Below are 22,234 nucleotides of genomic sequence, written 5' to 3' on the forward strand. Positions count from 1 at the left end.
TTGCCGTTTTTTCACCCTTTTGCACTGATGTTTTTTCACTGCGCCTGGCAAAAGTATTTTTTATGCCACTTTTCAACTCTTTTCAGCGGAAAAACTTTGCAGACTCCCAGAAGGGAAACATAGAAGCCGAATATGTGGCTTTCAAAAAAACGATGTTTTGGTCATTTTTCCGAAGTTGAAAGCCACGTCACTCACCCCTTAAAATGTGTTACGAGCACGATTGTTGATTAAAATTCAAGGCTTACTTGTCCTTTATAATCAACCATCTTCTAGATCCGATGTCTGTTATAAATGAGGTCAATTGAAGGGGGCACATGGGTCTCAGGGACCAAAAAATTGCCCAAAAAAGAATTTTTTTAGGTACAGTAAAACCTCGTTACAAGAGACACTGTTACAAGAGACACTTGGTTATAAGAGACATTTGAATGAAGGCGGTTTGGTTGGTTTTCCTATGTTCACCATGTTAGCAACATTGCATACAAGAGACCTCGGTTACAAGAGACACGTTTTTCGGTTCCCTTGAGTGTCTCTTGTAACGAGGTTTTACTGTACCACTTTTCTTTTGATTTGCACAGTTTTTCCCCCAAAAATTCCGTATGTGGAACAGTACCAGGTACTTATAAAAGCCATAGAGGCCTGATTTCAACAAAATAATTATTTTCCCATAATTCCCCACTTTTTTGCCATGAGTGGTATCGCAGTGATACAAAATTCCAGGTACTTATAAAAGCCATAGAGGCCCGATTTCAACAAAATAATTATTTTCCCATAATTCCCCACTTTTTTGCCATGAGTGGTATCGCAGTGATACAAAATTCTCCAGAGGTACATCCCAGCATGTAGTGCAGCTAAGAACATCATTTCTTTTGAACTGTGAAGCTGAATGTGTAAACCATGCGATATAGGAAGCAGATTTTGCATTTTGTGTTTCAGTAGTTGTTTAATTAGCATTATTTTTAATTGGTTAGCAAGAGTAGTTCAAGCCTAGAAGTTAGAATTGATGTAAACTTGTATGTGATTGCAAAACAAAAAAACTGCTTCCCATGTTTCATTCTCCACAACTTCTGGTATCTATTCATGTCTTGCTGGTAATCTTTTGTTGAATAGTTTTTTTTCTACTGTTCTCAAAAACAATCAAGAAAATTTTTTAACATAATAAACTAGTTACCTCGCATCAAACTAATCAGATATTTGAAATCAGCTAAAAAAAACTGAACAAGCCTATGAAGTTTCGCCAAAATTGGTTGGAAAGGAAAAAAAAAAGTTCCTAAGACCAGTGTGCCCCCCTTAATGGAAAAGATAGGGTGGCCATCCATGTACCGTATAATGCGGAATATAGGTCGAGATTTTTTACAGAAAAATTTGCAGAAAAGTCACCCTCGACCTATATTGCAGTCACTGACAGTTGTCACTGACCGGGCAGCCCATCGAGCCCATTCAAACCCCAAAGGCACCATCGCCACCACCATCAATCGGACGCGACGCCATCTTTGTTTTGTTGCTTCTCTCGCTGTTGGCGAATGTGTGCGTGCTATTTTCTTCTTCCGCAAAATGAGTTTAGACACTTGGTGCCAGTTTGCAGCAGCATTTAAAAGAAAAGTTGGGGGTTTTCCAAGGCCAATGACGTGTCCGCCTTGCGCCAGTTCGGTGTCACCAAAAGAAGTGTTGCTAGCGGCGTTAGCTGAAGGGGCAGCTCTCGGTATGCAACGCTCGGAAGGCCTCGTTTCATGGATGCTGCTCTGTGCACCTGTGCTGCTGTACAAAGGGGCAAATTTTGTCCGCTAGCGTCGTGCGATGTCTCTACGAATGGATAGCCCAAGAGGTTTGCTGACCGCCTGCACAGACTGGCTGTCGCTCCGGACTGCACGCAAGTGTCCCATGCTTTGCGCTCGCTTCACGATGACATGGTCTTGCGAGTGTTTAAGAAGTGCTGCATAAGCGATTCCCTGGACTGCACCAAGGACGACCTGCTGTGTGGGCGACAGCGAGCCAGAAGCAGTCGTCCGACGATACTTCAGACAGTTTTAAATGAGTAATCTGAGACGAAACAAGTTATAGTCTCAATAAAACAGTGGTTGGTACCTAATTATTTTTTTTTTACATTTTTCGGCTACAAGGTAAGGGGGTCGACCTATATTCCGCCTCGACCTATATTCCGCATTATACGGTAGGTGAGCAGCGTCTCTTATACCCGATAGTCTCTTACGTCCATGCCTCTTATAATGAGGTTCAACTGTAGCTGACCCCAGACATGACTTTTGAGCAGCGGCAAATCTGAATTTTCAGCAGGAGGCAGAGACAACCCCGTGCACTGCAGAAAAGAAGCAGGGACGCACGTGCTCGTCTTGGTCTCGGCTGCATGGTGTGCCCCCCCGCGGTGCTTGGTCCCCTTGACAACAGTGGCGGCGCAGTCCTCGGCGTCGGCAGCCAGGCCGTTGACCAGGCCGTCGCCCCCGCGCTTGGCGGCCTGCCGGTGGGGCCCCCCGGGCGGAGCCTTGCCCTGCTGCTTCTTGGCGGACGGGGCCGGCACGTGGTTCAGTCGGGGCGGCTCCAGGGGGGCAGACTTCTTCTTGCGCCCCCCCTTGCCCCCCTCCCCGCCCGCCTTGCTGGGGGGCAATGGGGGCGGCTCGGCAGGCTGCTCCTCCTCTTTTAAGCGCACCTTGCTTGGCGTGCAGGAGGGGCCACAGGCAGCCTTGGGCCGCCCGGGGGCATTGGGCTGGCCACTGGCACGCTCAGAGGTGTACACTGCAACAAGGGACAAGATTAGGGCACCCTGCACACTGCGAAGAATTCAGAACACTGATTAAGCAGTTTACTTCGTATTTAGCTCGCTGGACTCGTACATTTTCACACTTCCACCTCACGAAAAAATTCACCAGCGAGGGCTTCCTTACTGCAATCGCCGACCAATTTTTTACACCCTCAAGGGGCTGAGATAGCGTTCAGATAATCGGTCAGTTCAAAAAAACGAACTGCCGATCACTTGCACCACAATGTCGGGCCCTGCCCAACAACGCAACACGGTTTTAGCGGTCCGCTGTCGGGCCACGCCTGACTAAGTTGTTCCAAGGTTACATTTCACAGTCGTCCTCACTGTGACGAGCCCACACTCTTTGTATACATGATGCACCACCTCTTAAGGGATCAGTGAACTTTGTTGAAGTTTTCTTCTTTGTGCACTAGGGTGCACCACAATGTTTAGCATGGGCCTCCTGTATTGCAGAGCATTTTCACGTGTGCTCTGTTTGCTGAGAAGCACGGCCGCATTCTCATTGCATGCATTCTACAGTGGTGCACTTAGCGAAAGCGATGATGACTTCAGTGAGGAAGAGAATTGTGTGCCTCTATCAGTTAGTGATCACAGTGATTCAACAGAAGTGAGTGACTACTACGGCGGTGGAGACAGCACCATGCAGATTATTACTCTGAGCTGCACATTTTGTCGAAAGAATGAATAGGTGGCGAAAGATTTTTTTCCTGGCATCTAGAGGTTTCCACTGTCAATAGTTTATTTGGAGGCGCACACAGGTGCAGCATTATGGTGAGAAAGAGCAGCGAAACGTGCAGTACTGCCGCCACCTCATCCAACATCTGAGGGCTCGAGCCAAAAAGCGGAGCCCGCCCGCACGTATGGAGTGTGTGGAAAGGCTATTTGGGACGAGCCATTTTATCTGCAAGCTCCCAGGCCAAAGCAGCAAGGACTGTGCTGTTTGTAGCGATAGAAAAATAAAAGGAGGCAGGTGGAAAACTGTTTCAGTAAAATCTGCAGTAACAATCCTCGCCTGCACCGAGTGGTTTCTTATGCTGCTCAAATATTGGTAAAGGAGTTGCAAGCAAAATGCAAGCAAAAAATATCTTGTGCGTTGTTCTTGCCCAGTTTGTGGTTTTCTTCGTGGCGCCAGAAACTGCCAAAATGGTTGCGGACCAAAACGGCCCGAAAGTGGGCAAGTTCCGGAATGCAAAGGGTTACCATACGACGCAATCCCTACGAACCCATGAACGCAGTGCGAGGCCGTCTCTTAAAGTGAATAAGGTCACCAATCGCTTTGGGATAAAATAAACGGCCCTCCGAATGCGCTGGCAGGCACACCGGCAATGCACACTGGCAGCAAGCACTGCAACCCACCTGCTGTGGCGATGACGCCGGCGGGCGTGGCGGCAGCCCCGCCGCCCGGGTTGGGCAGCCGCTCGTCCGTCTCGGTGGTGCTCTCCTCCTCCTCGTCCTCCTCTTCCTCGTCCTCCTCCTCCGACTGGGAGCTGGCCGGGGGCTTGTCCTCTGGCGTGCCCCCTTGTGCCCCCTGTTCCCCTGCCCCCTCGGCCTGCAGCTTGGCGAGGCGCAGCTGCTCCTGCTTCTCCTTCTTCTTGCGGCGCTTGCGCTCCCTCCGGCGTGCGGCCGCGGCCCGGCGGCTCTCCTCGCGCGAGCGCTCCAGGTCGAGCTCCTCGAGCAGGGAGGAGGCACACTTGTTGGCCTCGGCCGCCTGGCGCTCCTTGGCCGCGTGGATCACCTCCGTGCACTGGTGGCACTTGCGCAGCAGGTCGCGTGCGTCGGGCCCCAGGGTGGCCATGAAGCGGGCCATCTCCTGGTCCGAGGGAAACTGGGCCACCTGCTTGACCAGCCACTTGGCCGCCTTGACGTGGCCCCGCCGGAAGGCCGCCATCAGGCACGACACCCGCCGGTTGTCCATGCTGTCGATGTCTGCCTGCGCCGCCACCAGCAGCTGCACCACGTCCAGGTAGCCGCCTGCAACACCCACACAACACGCAATCAGCCTCTGCACCACACGGAAGCGCTTGACGGCTCCCGAATCGTCTCGAAAGGAAGTCAGAGCTTGAAAGCCAATGAACAATGGCCACACCCAGGAACCTTTCCTCTAGGCACTTGCCATGAGAGGTGTTTCACCAGAAACAAAAAAAAAAAAAAAAAAAAAGCCGTACAGCTTTTGGTGTCCATTAAAGCTTAATTCGCCTAAGCCGTAGTCAATCTGCTCACTGAGCACATTTCCGTTGGGGTATACTTCTCTTCCAGAAAGAATAAGCGACTTCCGATTATGGTATCACAATTAATATGGATGCAGCATTCCTCTTTTAGTCATATCTCAACAAGCCTAATCGGGGGAGTCAATAGTGATTACCATGGTTCCCCTGAGCAAAACAAGTGGCCATCTTATGGCTGCTTACTTCTCACAAGGACAATTGGGCACGGCTATTACGTTAGAACATTCTACAAAATACTTAAAATCTGAAGTTGAGCAATTCAGCGCAAGAAGCTGCTAAACCCCGAGATAAGAAATAAAAACAATGGTGTGGTGGCGTGATCTACGCTTGCAGCCCTCAGCTCATGGAGGACCACTTCTAACACCTGCACGAGCATCTAGACTAACACTGAGACCTGAACTGCACATGGCGGGTAGTTTGTTCCACAGGAGTACTTGGCTGCATAATTGAGTGTTCTTCTTCATGTCATCTCAAAGGAACAAGGTTATCTATTCAGTTTTCATCCATTTTTTTTATCTTTTTGTTACTTTTTTGTTTTGATGATTTTTTTATAAAATTCGTAATCTGTTGTTTGAATTATTACTGTTGGAAAGATTTATCCTTCTTCTATCATTTGATACCTTACACTTACGCATCAAAAATTTTTTATGGCAAGAAAATTTTTCTTGGACTACTCAAAAACAACAGATTTCCATGACCCCAACATAGTAACTTCAAGGTCCCCAAGCAACGTGTTCAGTAGCTTGAACAAAAAATACCTCCTTCAACAATGAAATAGCTAATTTTGTTGTGAATGAAAAACAACTGGCATTCATAACTGAAACACTTGTAATTTGCCTTCAAACATACACTATCCAACTCGACCTTTAACTCTTTCGGGACCTCGGGAGGTCTCGGTACAAATTTTTTATTACATAAAGTAAAGGCACCATCCTGCTTTAGCATATACCAAAATGCAGCTAATTATATGTTCTTTGGCATACAATGCCATGTTTTACTCCAACACTGACGATTACACCATGAAAAAATCCGAAAGACAGAACTTAGTTAAAAAAGTACAGAAAAGGATAGAAAAAAAGCATAATATAAAAATATTCAAAAAGAATAAAATTATTTCAGAATATACAAAATCTGACACAATGCTTTCTTTCTTCATCGCGAAAGTTTGAGCGGCTAGGTGTAACCGGTTTTTTGGCTATGGCTAGTCGCCGCCCAGGTACACGCTTGGCTCTCGTCTTGGCGAGAACTCGAAGTTTCTGCGCTGGTGGCAGGAGATCACCACCATAGGTATCTCACACCCTAGCGAACAGATATAAACCAGCGAGAACCTATTTCGAGCACACATACCTACTCCAGAGCCAATTGAAACCGAAACCAACACCCACCTTTGAGCCCGATTTGCTGTTCCAGGTTGATCGACACCCGAATCCTCACTCGAGCTGAAATCCGATCTCTAAAGTCGTGTGGACTCTTCACTGCCACTCTCATCGTTAAAATCCACAGTAGAAGGCGAAGATACGCGAGACGAGACGACGCGGATTTCTTATCACACTCGGGTGCGAGTATGACGCCATGTTGTTTACATTCGAAACCACCGCCTGTCGGAATAAAATATCTGATGCGTTGCCGCCTGGCGATAAAAAAAAAAGAAACTTCGCAAAAGAAAAAGCTCCACTTTCCAAACTATCTCCTAGATGTCGCTAGGTGTTCCATTGAGCGAAAATTTGTATTCTGCAGGCGTGCGAAACCATCGATCATATGTGATCGATAGCCTATGGGAGCGGTCCCGAAAGAGTTAAGAACACAGCCCAGCGTTCGTGGTGTGATCTCTCGCATGCTCTTCTCTTGCCAGTTCACGTGCGTTCGCGCTGAAGTGGGGAGCACCAAACGGCTCGCACTACAGACGCCGAGTTCGCGAAGCTGGCTGCCACCAATTCTAGCACATGCTATCGTGACCCACTTTCGGAGAGATGTGAAAAAGCCTGTGAACGATCAAGGCCTGCCAGTCATGGAGAACTTTCAGCGGCAAGTGAAGAAATTCATGTGAGGTGGCCATTCCATGCCAAACATCCCAGCCGTAAAGCAGCCCATCGCGGATTTCTTCGGTAAAAATTTAGGCTCATCTTTCACGTCTGATGTCCACCCAGCTGCCGAGTATGCACGTATTCATAGAATGGCCGCACCAGTGCTAGCTCCAAGTTTTTCCCTCCAACGGGCGAACTATCCCTTTTCGCATATTGACGCTACGAAATACAATTGCAGGGAAACATATTTTTGCAGTGCGAAGCCGTTGGCTCACGAAGGCAGGCGCATGCCGTGCAGAGTATGGAACAACGTGGTGAAGTGTCGGTGTAAAAATTCGAAAAATTTCTCTGCTACAACAAACTGTCCCGATTACTTCAAAATAAACTGCGATGACTCGTACTAGTGAATGCCTTGTATTTGATATTTTTACTACGAGCACAACAATGCGTAATTTAGTGAAAGAGTGCGCTTGTTTTTTGCTGAAATAGTTTGAAAATGCACAACATCACGTATTTTCTGAATGGCGTAAAAAAAGGCAATTTTTTTTTTTTTAATGTGGCATCGGGCAGCTAAGGTCCTCAACATGATGTCCACGCAAAAATGGTGGCAATTGAAGAAGTGATTTTTTAATAAATTTTTTGACAGATCTTAATTTGCTTTAAACCCTGGAGATAAAAGGGTGTCTACAAAAAAATTTTTCTTGGACAAAAATACTTCGAGGGAGCATTGTGGGACATCCGAGGATGAGCCACATTTTTTACCGAAAAAATCCACGATAATCGACTTTTCAGCTGGGATGTCTGGCATGGAATGAACCAGGTGCAACAGCTGTGTTCAACGAAGGGAGGGGGGTCGCCAGCTCTGCTGTTTCTCCAGCCTTGCACTAGTGGAAGCTACGACAATTTTTTTTATTCTTTAGTTTATTTAAATGTGTTTGTAGAGAGTCTTGATCTCTTTTCTCGCCAAAACCCGCCCAAACGACCTAGTTTGCTTATTTCAGAAATATGGCACTTGTGTACTGAAATAGAGGAATAAAACTCTAGCTAGCTAGCACCCGCTAGTGAAAGCCAGGTACAGCGACATCCCAGTGATACGATTCTGTGCGATACGAATTTCGGGATGATATGCATCTCTGAGAAGTCCTGGCAAAATTGCATAGCTTGCAATGGGCAAAATTTTGGTTGTTACGAACAGACCTCCGCGGCCCAGCGGATACGAACGAGCCAGCGAGGCGCCCGACTGCCGAGCAAGCAAGCGATGGCGACATACGGGCTCTATCTCCCCTCTTTGTCACTCTGTCTCAAGGAACGGCCGGGCTGTTTTCTGCTCGCAGAAACGTGCCGTGCACTCCACAGGCGCGCTGATGCCGCCGCGGAACCACCCGCACGCTGCGTGGCCAGTGGCAGCAACATGGCAGCGGCTTCGGCGGCAAAGTGATCGCGGCACTTGCACGACCACTTCCAACTGCTCTTTAAAAAGCCGCTCAAGGCACACACGAAGTTGCTTTTGCGGTAAAGGAGCTGATAATGCGGGCAAGAACGGTACTATAACACATTACCCGCACTGCTAGTGAAAGCGCCCATGAAATATCTGCCGGGGTGGTCAGCCAGCTCCGCCGGTGGAGCCAGCTGGCTGTTTCGAGCGCTTCAAAGCTCCTTCCAGTGCCGCATGCGTCGCGGGTCATTCTCTGACAGAGGCAGAAGCTGCCGCGGGCGTGGAATCGACGTGGGCGTGAAAAAAATCACACGCGCAACACCGACACGCACGAATCGCGCGAAAAAACGCACCAAGCGATTCCAGCCTTCACTGTTGCAGCATGTAGTGAGCTTGGGCACCGCGAGTGAGGAGACGAATGCGAAGTTTTGCGCGCTCCAGAAAGGACTGCTCGGCAACATGGAGGCTTTAAACTTTCTTCACATGAAAGTAAGAAAAGAAATAAACGAACGTTTTTTAGTGCTCAATTTTTTTGTTTGTGTTGGTTCATACAAATTTCAGGCGATACAAATATTTTTCGCGGTCCCGCGAGATTCGTATCATCAACATTTTGCTGTAAACCAGAATGTGTTTGTTTAGTTTTTGTTTGAGTAAAGAAGTGATATATTTTCAAAACAAGCAAACTACGCCATTGGGAATATTTCTATGAATTTACAAACCCTATTGTATCCATACACAATGCTTTGTAGGCCCGTGGGTCATGACTTAGTAGTAAGTCCCATAGGAATGTGATAAGGCGAGTCCCCCTTAAAGGAGCCATGAAGAGAAAACAAAAGTGTTTTATTCGAAAGATTAGGTGTTTCATAGTACCCCAAGCGCTTTCGCGGAAGCAAATGATGCTTTATTCACTGAGAAATAAGGCAATTTAAGCCAAAATTTTAAATCTCCCGCTAAAATTGCACATTTCGTCACGTGAACAATGGCGTCATACGAGCCGGTCCATGAAACAGATACTTAGTATGTCGACTCCATATAGCACCCACACGCGGGAGTCGACCGAGACGGCGGCCATTTTAAAAATACTAGTAAAACCTAGTGCACCCGCAGCCCTAGTCATGGAATCGCCTGATCCGGAGAACAAAACTCTCGCCGAGGAGCTCGGGCTTGCATTTTAACAACCTCACACCACTTGAACGCTCAATGCTTCTAAGTGCACGAGCGGCAAGAGTTGTCGGATATGCGGTGGACGGGAAAGCGACCATTCCGCGATAGCCACAACAGACGAACGCCCAGCCGTCGGCACCGCTGCCTTGTCAGCCCCGTCGCGACGGACGAATATAGACTGGTACGTATGTGCCGTATTTTCAATTTCAGTAGCAGTATCACTTATGCCAGTTGGCCGGTGTCGTGTATGGAAAGCCGTTCGCTCGAGCTCTCTGCTCCGACCAGAAAGATTCGAGCGTCAATGTGTACGGCAATTTTTTTTCCCCAAGGTCAGAGCGCTTTGAAAGGCGATTTGACGAAGTCGGCGACGAGCGCCAGCATGTCCGGGTCCCTGCCGTAATCACTTCCTCGGAAATGAAGCGAGCACACTCGTACTTCCTTTAGCTCTCTTTCTCCTCCGTTTGCAAAGTTCACAAAACGTAGCCACTTGCTTCGCCGAGGTTCGTCGTTGGGCAGCACATGAAAGGAGATCTCACCGGCGGGGATGTCGCACTCCCTCGACGATTTGCCCGTACTACATGGGCATTTCAAGACACAGCAACGAAATTTCATTGTAAAGTACTCGAACAAACTGAAGTTTTCAGTGGTTGTAAACTGTAAACGAGCTCGTAACGACAGCAGCAAGCCAACACGACCTCCATACCGAAACCTGTGCGACGAGTGGCACTATCTCGTTGCTGCTCTGTGTTCCTTACTCCCCTTGTTTCTATTTTTACCTTTGCTGGTTGGCGATATGACGGCCAACCTCCTGTGAAGGGATTACGATACCAAGCAAGGTCGCGGCTGTGCGTGCTGGGACGGTTCGTTGGCCCCGAAGAGCCTTGATCCCGAAAATTTGTCTGCGCGACGGTGGCGACGGCGAGATGTCGAGTTCGGCTGGCGGTAGTTTCGTACGCATTGGCGCACACGCTTGCGTGTTCGTTCGGAACTTCAACCGTTTACTCCACCGTTCTTTGTCATAAAAAGAATGTGCAGTATGTTTCACGGGCATTTAGCTCGCTATGCAAACTGTAAGCCCTGCCTAACAAGCGTTTGCTTTTGCCGGCCTCCGCCAATCGCAGAGCATTCTCGAGTGACATCATAGGTTCTGTTGCGGAAAATGAGCTGGTGGGTCGCATGGTCATTTCCTTTTTTTCTAATTATGTAGCTTATTTGAGCGAAGTTTGCGTTATAAGTGGTGTCGTTATGGTTCTAACGAGGCAATCTTTCGAATGAACCAAACTTGTGTTTTCTCTTCATGGCTCCTTCAACGTAGCCCAGTGCGAACTAAAATGACACAAAACAGCCCAGCCTGGCTACTAGTAGCCAAATGTGGCTACTAAAAAATTAAAGCAGTTCCACTCAACGTGAAAGCTGTCAAGTGGGGAGCAGGGATTCCTAGAGGGGCCATCATGCCCTTTCGACTAGGTTTCAGTATCAGCCTGGCATCAATACCGAATGTAGTCAAGAGAGGGTGCCGCAGCCTCTGAAAAGACCTATGAAGTTTTCATTAATTTGGGGTGATTGATGCATTAATTCATCACATTTTCCTTATATTATTCGGTACTTATTTGCAGCCTAGCAACGGCAGCCCTTGTGGCAACGGCGCAGTGCAAAGACCAGTCTCAGCACTTTGCATATGTGTAATGTATGCCTCTGTGGCGCCATGGGACTGACATGGCTTTGTATAATGCGAGGGATCCAGGTTCAATCCTGACCAGGGGAAGTGGAGATCTTTTCGAAGCCTCTGTTCGGGTGCGTAACACTGCATGACAACGGTGGCAGATCCGCAAAAAACAGTGCTAACTTGCTGACCTGCTTGTACCTAAAGTTTCAAGTTTTATTTTATTTGTTGGTGTTTTGTCCCTCAGAACGCTATATGCGTGCACCTCGCTCTTTAGGATATAGTAGGTGAGGTTTGAGGCGCTCATTAGTTTTTCTTTTCTGAGCCCCCAAACGAATAAAGTGTGCCCGGCACTCCTGAACCCTCTTTACAATGCGAGGGAGGACTATTTTTGTATAGCAAAATTCGGCGACTCGTATTGCGGTGCATAGGTGCACATGGATTAGCCGTCGCACGTTCACCCACGGCCCGGTAGAGTGGCGTACTGAGCAGACAGCGCATCTACAGCAGGCAACAAGACAAGCAGCTGGCCAAAATGAGCTAAGTCCCGGTTGTACATTTTGACCCAACTTGCAGTATGCGTACTAACAAATACCGCATCACTAAACAAAGCATATTTGAGTGGACCCTTGTAGCACAAAAATTGCAGCACACACAACGAAATAAGCATGCATCAAGCGACGCGAGCCCACATGCGCCGTCAGGAAGCAAGTTTTCCCTGCCTAGTGGCAGCGCCGCAGCCACACTAAAAGAATGCATACACGCGTGGTAGAAGAGCCATTGTACTCCCAGGCGATGAGCTTTAAGGCGCGTTCCCACTTGCGAATCGCAGACGTCGCATGATGTTTGCGACCTGTTCACTGTTTTGCCATGGCGCAGTAAATTCTCTCAGACCGAATTCCCTTATTGCGCAAGCCAGCGAGCCAATCACGGCTGTTCAGTCCGGTGACATTGCCGGAAACCACCAGAAACTAAACGGCATTACAATTGGTGACGAGCTGCCGCCGACAAGCGACTTGCCATGCACTTCCCTTCTTTGGTCGGCGGGTTTAGCGTACACGCGTACGAATCAACAATGTAGGACTCATCAGTCCGCAGAAATGTGTTTAGATTATAAAAGCCAGAAATGTGTTTAGATTATAAAAGCAAGTAATCTGCACAGAGAGCTAGACAGAAGGTTGGCTTCCAGCCTTTTCGTACCTCTATCGGCGCGTAGTTAACACCGTGGAGTTCAAAGGCACCACAACATTTGCATCTTTGAAAATAATACCCCCTTGCAGCTTGCAGTGAATGTTGTGATGTGAAAGTAAACGTGCACATTTCTGCCTGCAATATTATACAGAAAAAAGCCCGCTTGATGCTATTTTCGGCTTTTCCAGCAATGCTTATGGCACTGTTTCAGGTCAATAGCATGTCTTACATGTGCTATATTTATTGAAGGCACGAAGAAAATTGTATGGAACGAGAAACGACCGCGCTACACCAGTCGCACCAGAGCTGGTTGCAAGCGTGAACACCGCCTCATCGCGAGACACGCATCGCATACCGTTGCACAACGTGCGGGTGTTGCAAGTTGGAACGCACCTTTAGAAGAGGTACTTCCCGAACAGCTTGCAGCCGGCTTGGGTTGCTCGGACGTTAAAAACTTTCAGCTTATTACCGCGACAAGTATTTGGTAGCCGCTTTCGTTACCATTGCAAATGACAATCCGTAACAGTCTTTCCCCACACTATCATCCCCTTTCTCGCATGTGGAGCTTTCTTTACCCCATAATTGGCAATTTGGCGATCGGTGGCAAGACAGTTGGTGCGGGCTGTGTAGAGCCTGTGTTCATTCTTACGCGTAGACAGTGCAATCCTTCGGCCCCTCGCCACACTGCATGCTCGGGCAGGTGCTGGTGCCGGGTCACTCACTAGCCTTCGCAGTTGGTCGGCGTAGAGAAGTGTAGGCATAGCGCCGCGGCACGTTTGATCACCGCTTTCAAAATCACCGTAAATTACAATACCTAGCACATTTTTTCACCAAAATATCATCTACTCACTCGCATGTTTACCTTTTTTTTTTCTTTTTTTTTTTGGCGACTGGTTTGATTCTGGGGAGCAGAGACGAGCGGTGGCTGCCATGGCCTGCACTGGTCTGACCCATAGGTTTCATACAATAACAACTATACTCGGCTATAACTTAAGAACAGCAACGGAAGTTGCCGTTGTGCCCCATCACCTCAGCCGGATGTTACTCCGCGCGGCGCAACTAGTGCATTACTGGGAATATTTCGAACATGGCACGAGCAGATTCCCTGATTTTTTGGACTTAATATGCTATAAACTACTTCTGCGACGACAAACTGCTTGAGAAAAGGTAGACGATATCACGCATTCATAGCAACCTTCTTTCAAAACGCGCGCGCCCGTTAACATCTAGGTCCGTCGCTTCGGCGGAGTGGTCCGTTCTTAACTTGTTCCCGAGTATGGAGAGGAATCGGGCGCTGCGATCATCCACCGCAATGGGCGTGATGGGTAGTTCTCGATTCGGAGTGGCGCTCAATCGCATGTGGAAGTTGCAGGCAGGCAGTTTCGTTTTCGTTTTGGACTTACATAAACGCATTTGCCTACGCAGAGTGTTGGAAGAAATGTTCAAAATATGTTTCTCCTTCAATTGCATGCCTCGCGTGCACTGACGCCGCCCTGAGTGGAATGTTTTATAACCAGAGTTGCAAATTGGGTGGGTTATCAGTTCATTGGCGGCACAGCGAGCACGAAAACACATGACGGCACTGTGTGCGGTGAAGTTGTGTGCATATTATGAGTTGCAGCACTGCTCAATCGGCGGAGCAATGTACTTTCGAAGCTGATAACTGTTGCAAATTGCTTGGAACAGCCACACCTCTCGTGCGAGGGATATGCGATTTTTCACACACCCCTGCTTATGAGTGCTAATTATGGGTGCATGTAATCATGAGTACGGTACTCACAAGTACAGTATTCACAAGTACAGCAGTCGCGAGTACATGCATTTGTGAGCCCTCTGCTTGTGACAGTACTGATGAGCAACTATGGCAACCTATGAGCATGGTTGAGTTTGCAGATTTCACGTGTCGTGGGCATGAAATTCGCTAAGTGGAAAAAAAATGGAGCCTTTTCTGCCCAATAAAAATGATGCGCACACACACCGGCCATCATGATACAGCCGTGCACCCCCACACACACACGCACCGGCCTGAATGGCACGAGAGGCGGTCACTGGTGGCACCATGGCGCTGCCTCCATGCATGAAACGACACAGTGCGGCACTGCTCGCCAGACTGAAACTCGTGGTGAACACAATGTTGCACAGGCAATAGTGCAGGCAAAAATCGCATATCAGTCGCTATGTTAAGCCTACAGCTCTCGGGGACCGGCCACTGATTAAGCTGGGTGGTCGGAGCACTTCATGCCACCACTGGGGAATCTTTCGCAATTGGTGCAGAAGTCAACTCCCGCCCACGCGCCATGTGTGGATTGGCAAGCGTCGTGCTAGCCTCGTTTGCAGGAGCCTAACATGCTCCGAAAAGGGTGCCTTTCAGAAGGGCACCTGAGGAAGGTTTATGAAATGCGCGGTGGTCTTTCCCGATTCAGGTGCTTTTTCGACCCTTACGAAAGGTTGCATTATGGCATAAGCAAAGTTCGCTTTCCGAATACCGGGGTGAGAGTAATACATTCAGCATTTAAAGGCCAACTGCACTCAAATTTTCGACAACGTAAAAAGAATGTCACCTAACAGTTCATATAAAAAGTGTGCGAAATGCAAAATACTGCGCTTCAAACATCAACGCGCGTGACGCAAACGGCTCGCGACATTCGCGTTTTCGGAACCGAAACTGAATAGAAAAGGCGGCCATAGCGGCGGCCGGACGTGACGTACGTGAGGGAACGGAAGCGACCGCGCCAGAGCCGGCGGCCGCTCAGAGCCGCCTTCAAATGCGCGTGGTAGCGCCGCGTTTCGCTTTTTTATTTCCACACAAGAACTTCCACTAACGTTTGCCCATGATAATGGAGTTAGGCGCAATTCCGGCATCCCGTTGCTATCAATCGAGATGAAGTAGACCACCCGACAGTAATTTTTTCCATCATAATAACTGCCGGAATAGCAATTTGTGGCATTGCAAGTAGAAAACGGACCCTGATTTACAAAGCTATTTGCTCGTATACGATATCGAAAAGCAGCTTTTATTATAGCTGACCCCTCGGCCATCACGTCGCCATCTCTGAAGGGAACAAATCGCACGCGGGCGGAGATAAATCACTATTTCTACTATACATTACATGCCAACAGCTTCGTGAATATCGGCCCAGTATTTTTTCCCCTGTGTGCACATCGAGAATCGCATTATAAAAGGGATCTGAAACTATAAGCCCGCCTCCAGAGCTAAATGACGCACTAAAACACGAAAACACTTCCTATCTACCGCTGTTTTCTACTTTAACCAGAGACAGGTACTGTTGAAAACGTTTTACTTTCAAATAAACTAAATCTAACGCTCAAAGTAAATACTTCACTTGGGAATCGAACAAAAATATAATCTATTGTTTAGGAGAGGAGCAGTTTAGTTTTTGCACTTCCCAAATACGACGGCTAATATTTCTGCGGGTGTATTTGTTACTACGAGAAAGGCTGATTTTGGTTCACTTAGCTAGGAAGACAAAGGTCGCAGAAATGTTTATAGCCGCGTGTACAGGAACTCTATTTGGGTCGTAAAACTTTTGGAGATGTCTAAAGGATAGAGGTGGCGTTGGGCCAGCCCAAATGAGGCCAATATTGGACGCGGAAGTGCAAGTGGTCAATAATTTATAATATATTTTTTTTCTGTGGTAAATGCAATAGGAATGACAAATGTAAGGCAAGTGCTCCTTTCGCGCTATTTTTTTCTTTCAGTAAAAATATTACTTTCAAGTAAAAAGAGTTTTGCTAACTCCAACAACGTTCGCAAGCGCCTGAATAGGTTTAGGCTCAATTCTAATTTTTTTTTGCATTGAGAAAAATGGGGGATATTACTGCCTATGCGGTTAGTTTAAACACTTGATGGCGACGCCGAAAAAGCGCGCTGGTGTAGCAGAGAAACCCCGGGCGAACGCATCCCTGCGCCCGGCGGAGCGCCCTGCAAGTCGCCGGAGAAGCGCGAGCTTCACGGGACAGGTTCCCCAACCTCCGTCACAGGCCGCTCGGAACTTGTTACGGCGACTCTCCGCCAGGTGCAAACGTCGTCTGCTCGGAGGTACTTTGAACGGCGGTACCTAGCGCTCTCTGTGATTACGAAGCTAAGGATTTCGCCATGGTGATTTTAAGAGCATAGCCTACTTATTTCGACAAAAAAAATTTTGAGTGCAGTTGGCCTTTAAGCTTCTTTTCTGTGCTATGGTTTGAACTTGGACTAGTTGGATTTGTTGCATTATGATGAGAAACAGTGCACAGATGAAGACAAGGAAAGGAATTCATACTCATTTTTGTGAATTTCCTTCCTCATCTTCATTGATGCACTGTTTTTTGTCAGCCTTTTCTGTGCACTGGATCAATCCTGAGTCACAACTAGAGTATTCATCCACATCAAAAAATTATATCACTTTTCCTTCACGTTAACAAAATACTATCAGGATCAAAAGCAATACATTGCAGTAACTTAAACTTGTAGTTAACTGGGTAACTGAGTAGTTAGTGTTGGAGTAATATTGATTTGATTGATTGTAGGGTTTAAGGAGACACGCGGGTCGAAAAATCGCCATTTTTTCGAAATATGTTGTTTTTTTGTTTTCACTTGCATTATCATATTTGACTATCCCCTTTCATGGTAAAAAAAATGAAAATGAAATACGAACGAGAACTTAGTGAAAATCGTGTCTGAATGACTCGCGGTGAGCCTAGAAATCACGCAATCAAGCCGAATTTCAGCCGTCTTGGAGAATTTTTGCTGCACGGCAGCGCGGCTGGCCGCCATTTCAGTCACTTGAGAGAGGTAGACAAAGCCTTCTCTCAATCAAACCGCTCGCCAGCTTCGTATCTCCGCGTAAAAAATAAAAAAATAATATTTCTTCCCGCTTGTTTTGGGAGCTCCCACTGGGTATTTAAATCACGTGACGTGAAATCGGGACCGCCATTGGCTCTCGCCGCTTGTGAGCCGCCATCGCCCGTGTCGTTCCGTTCGCTACTTCGCGCTATCTTTTCTATCATGTGTTGTTATTCATGAACGGTGGGAAGAAGCATGACTTTCATCGCCGCAAGTCCCGGACTTAACGCCCGTACAAGGGAAAGCGGAAGCGGCGCGGCCTTGCGACGATTACGGCCAACGCCGGCACGACCGGCACGGCGAGGCCTAACGGCGACCCGCCTTCAAGCATTGCGAGCGCGGCTCAACCAGGCGAGGCTGGTTTTATTAGTGACGCTATCAGCTTTGTAAGCGCATCGGAGAAGTTTCAGCCTTCCAAGGCGGGGAGACAGTCGGCAATGGGAGTGGTGCAAGCGCAGTTATCTCCGAAGTCGACGGTCTGAGTGACCTTGTGAGCGGCGCCGTGTGCGCGATGTGCGGAAAGTACGAACTTGTCGTAGTTGAGGTCGCAAACAAGCGGAAGGGCCTCGCATTGGTACTGGAACTCAATTGCAAAAACGTGGAGTGCCCTGCAGGAGTGGTTTCATCTATCTACTCGTCGCAGCGCGCTGCCGCCATCGGCCGCGGAGGCCGCAACCCGGAACTCTGCAGGGGAAGTTGATTGATTGTGGGGTTTAATGCGCCGACGCAACGCAGGCGATGAGGCGCGCCGTAGTGGAGGGCTCCGGATTAATTTTGACCACCTGGGGATCTTTATCGTGCGCCGAAATCTCGTACACACGGGCGTTTTTGCTTTTCGCCTCCATCAGAAAAGCGGCCGCCGCGGCCGGGAATCGAACCCGCGACCTTGTGCTCAGCAGCGCAACACCTTAGCCACTGAGCCACCGCGGCGGGTTCTGCAGGGGAAGTCCCCGTGATAGTTTCGCCATCAATGTGAAAGCGGTACTCGCTGCACGTGCGGTTGGCATCGGACACGATCAGCTGTGCAGGTTGTGTGCTATTCTTGGTCTACCAAAACCACTGCACCAAAAGACGTTCCACAACATTGCTAAGAAAGTAAAGTTCATGCCGCGGCCACAGAAGTCGTCTCTGACAACCATGCTGAAGCAAGGCAAGTAATTGTGTTGCAAACTGGTCAGACTGACGTCAGTGTGATGTTTGATTGTACTTGGCAGAAACGAGGACACGAAAGCCAGAACTGTGTTGACACTGCCAATTCTCTCGACACTGGTCTCTGCCTGGATTTTGAGGTGCTGTCAAACTACTGTCAAGATTGCAGCCACCCCCAAAAGCTTGATTAGCAAGAGGAGGAAGTCTGGCAAGCCTTTCATGCCCCTGTGTGTGAAAAAAATGTCGACTACTCATCCATGGAGACAGAAGCAGCACTGCGCATCTGGCACAGGACGGTATCGTACAACCTGCAGTTCACTGTAGTGGAGACTGCCACTGCTCTCGCGGTGTTGTGGTTCAACAGGGGCCACACTAGCTTTGAGCAAGTTCTCCAAGAACTGGGAATCTTCCCTTCGGAAGAACTGGTTAGACTAAGCAGTGCAAGTGACCAGCAGAGGATCGGGCAGATGTTTGCCAGGCTGACTGCTGCGGCTAGGTCCCATCGCCACAGCCTGGTGAAACGGGCCTGTACCGAGGACTCCACCCGCAAGAACCGTGAGGGTGCAACTTATGCAGCAGGAGCGTACTAGTTTTAGTACCTTAATGTGGACATTTCAGACTATATCCCCACCAAGTTTCATGTTGTTTTAGCAAGAATTTCTGAATCTGCCAAAGAAATAAACTTTCAATTGCGTTTTTCTCAGTTTGATGTTTTTGTCCGTTTTCTGAGTTTGTGCACACTTATTTTCCCACTTAAAGTTGTTGTATCACGATGAAATTTTGCACAGATGTTCATTATAACACGTAGAGTGCACAAATCTTGTTCATTATGCAATTTGTGTCCTTAGATATTTCTGACTGTCATAAAACAAAAATATACAGAACAAGAAAAGGCACACTACCAGTCATTTTTTTTTCGTGGTGAGGAAAATGAATATGAGGCTTTTTCAGGTAGTTTTGTGCACTCTGCAGATCCTAAGGAACCACCTAGGCTATTTTAAAAGTTTCAGGAAAAATTTTTACTATAGAAGAAAGTGTCCACAAAAAAGCCATTTTTCTGCAAGTCATGCTGCATAACATTTTATCCGGAGCAGCTATTCGAAATCTCATTGCATATATGACCAGAGGAGCTCAATCTCTACAAGGTGTGAAAATTTCAGCCTCCTAACTTTATTATTAAAAAAAAAGTTGTTTCGAGGAGCATGTCCCCTTAACACGCTCACGCAACGCAGGCGATGGGGCGCGCCGTAGTGGAGGGCTCCGGATTAATGTTGACCACCTGGGGATCTTTAACGTGCGCCGAAATCTCGTACGCAAGGGCGTTTTTGCTTCTTCAGGGGTGAGACAGCCCAAATACATTTGGGAGCAGTTTTCGGAGCAGCCAAATTTCGATTTTGGAGCAGAAGAATCTTGATTTGGAGCAGTTAGGGACATTTAATACATCGTCTTGTGAGCTTAAAAAATCATTATTTCAGCAATTTGCAGGGTCAAGTGCACATTTCAATCAGTTTTGAATACACAGAACACTCAAACAGCCTTACCTGAAAGAGTTTTTAAGAGTATCACAAAGTACTAACTGCACTACCTTTTTCCTAACTGGTGATATTGTGTTGCGCCTGCATGCAACACTGACAACAAAACTGCTGTTACATTAGAGAGTTTTAGCAGTCCGTCTGTTCTGTCGGTTACTTTGTTACCGGGTTGACCGAACCGGTCTGCGCCGGCGCGCGCGGAAGGGCGAGGAGGCGCGGGCAACTAATCCCCCTACGGCTACGAATGCCCAAGTGTCCAGACGAGTCTCGGTGAGCACGGTAACTACGTACACGACAGAACAGACGGACTGCTAAAACTCTCATCAAATTTAAGAGCTCCGCAATTGTGGCGTTTTTTTTTTTGCTGTTTTAATGCTAAAATTAATATTTTTGTAATCCCAGGCTGTGTTGTACGAACGACTGTAGTCACGGCAACAGTTGAGCAGCTTCGAGCTAACGGTCGCATAGCCCAACCAGACTACACGTTTCAGTCCCCGGGGCGCAGGTTCACCCTATGGTCATTTGAGTAGCGTTAATGTTTAGCCACCTAGATTTGGGCATTAAATTTCACTTTGCATAAATCAAGTGTTATAGTCGCGTTCTATGGCAACCGTGTAGTCCTGCAGCCTGAACAGGTCGCGGCGCCGCAGCACAGCCCGCAACTTTCGTGTCGATCGTTCCATCCCCGAGGCTCGCGATCGCGCTTCGAAGCACAGCAACACCTCAACATTTTACAACAGCACAACAAGCCAAAAAATTCACTTCACGAACCCGATTATAGACGCGCACACCGCGTTTCGCACTCAAGGACAAACCCCGCCGAAGTCGTAGGCCCCACATTTCAATGAACTTTTTTTCGAGCCGCCCAACTTCCCGTAATCTGGCACCAAACTCAAACCGTATCCTTGCGTTAACGTCACTGTTCAGAGCCACAACAGATAGAATGAATAGACTGAAACTCAGCTGATAGCGTAAAATAAACCAGGGAAAATATCGGCGATACGCACTGAGCGCGTTGGTATACAGCCAGATCAGGCGGCGGCCATGTTTGTTGCCACAGCGATGCCTACTCGAGAAGGCCGTTTCTGCAAACCCGGACGGAAAGCGAATCGAGTTTTAGAAGCTCTCGCTTGCTTCGTTTCAGTCTTTCTATTTGTGCCATTTCTGTGTTTGCAATTGACCGACGATAAAAGCGGTGACCGGGATGCGGGAGGCTTTTGTCCCCGCCGAAACTGACATGAGCATCAAACTCCGCGCCATTGAGGCTCTTCTGGAGCAGTTTGGCGCAATTTTCTCCATTTTCGTGCTTTTGGAGCAGCTTGGCGCAGGAAAATGGAATTGTATCAGAAAGGCGCAATATGCGCAGCTGTCTCACCCCTGCTTCTTGCCTCCATCAGAAAAGCGGCCGCCACGGCCGGGAATTGAACCCGCGACCTCATGCTCAGCAGCGCAACGCCTTAGCCACTGAGCCACCGCGGCGGGTAGTAACCGAGTAGCAACTAATTGTAGTAACTAAGACAGCATAGGACTAAGGCAGGCATGATAAATCGTAACGAAAAAGTGGCCCTGACAAAGAAGGACTAAGCGAGAAGACACTTTGTCCTTGGCTAGTCAGCGCTACGTTGCCATGTCGTACTAACAAACCCACACTCGCACTCTTGGTCATAATCGAAGCTTAGCTTACACTGGCCCATTGAGCATGCCCAGAAAAAGTGATTATCATGAAACATTACTGGTATTCGTAAAGGGGATCAACAGCTTTGTAAAAGAAAGCCTAGGCTGCAAAAGGACCTTTTTATTCTGCAGCCTTTCCTTTACTTCGCTCTGTCCATTTACCGTGACAGGCATACCTGGACATGAGTGTGCGAATACGCGAAGCATTTGGAACAGTGAAGCAAATAACAGTAGTTAATTTGGAAATGAATCAAATAACCATTCTTGAGACTGGGAAATACTCGAAAGTATTTTGTAGTTCAACCATACAGGCATTTCGCAGCACTCTATTAAAGGGGCAATGCAGACAAAACACAAGTTTGGTTCATTCAAAAGATTGCCTCGTTAGAATCATATTGACACCACTTTTAACGAAATTTTGCTCAAATAAGCTACATAATTAGGAAAAAAGGGAATGGCCATGCGACCCACTGCCTCATTTCCCGCAACAGGACCCTATGATCGTCATACCAGACAGCTCTGCGGTTGGCAGAGGCCGGCAAAAGCAAACGCAAATTAGGC

The 22,234-nt window shown here is 47.9% G+C and overlaps 1 protein-coding gene across 6 annotated transcripts in view; it reads right to left on the bottom strand.

Moving 5' to 3' along the window:
• The window catches only part of Mask (multiple ankyrin repeats single KH domain), a 98,586-nt gene that overhangs the window by 35,426 nt on the left and 40,926 nt on the right, over positions 1-22,234 (bottom strand). For all 6 annotated transcript variants that reach the window (XM_077708774.1, XM_077708767.1, XM_077708791.1 and 3 more), the window contains exons 11-12: positions 4,127-4,741; positions 2,337-2,745 (exon numbers count right to left, since the gene is read on the bottom strand). In XM_077708774.1, the coding sequence (XP_077564900.1) occupies positions 2,337-2,745; positions 4,127-4,741 (1,024 nt within the window). The remainder of the gene's footprint in view (positions 1-2,336; positions 2,746-4,126; positions 4,742-22,234) is intronic.

This window comes from Haemaphysalis longicornis, unplaced genomic scaffold (assembly GCF_048455015.1).
Source record: "Haemaphysalis longicornis isolate Haplotype H1 unplaced genomic scaffold, Haemaphysalis longicornis Haplotype H1 scaffold_1, whole genome shotgun sequence".
Taxonomy (NCBI): domain Eukaryota; kingdom Metazoa; phylum Arthropoda; class Arachnida; order Ixodida; family Ixodidae; genus Haemaphysalis; species Haemaphysalis longicornis.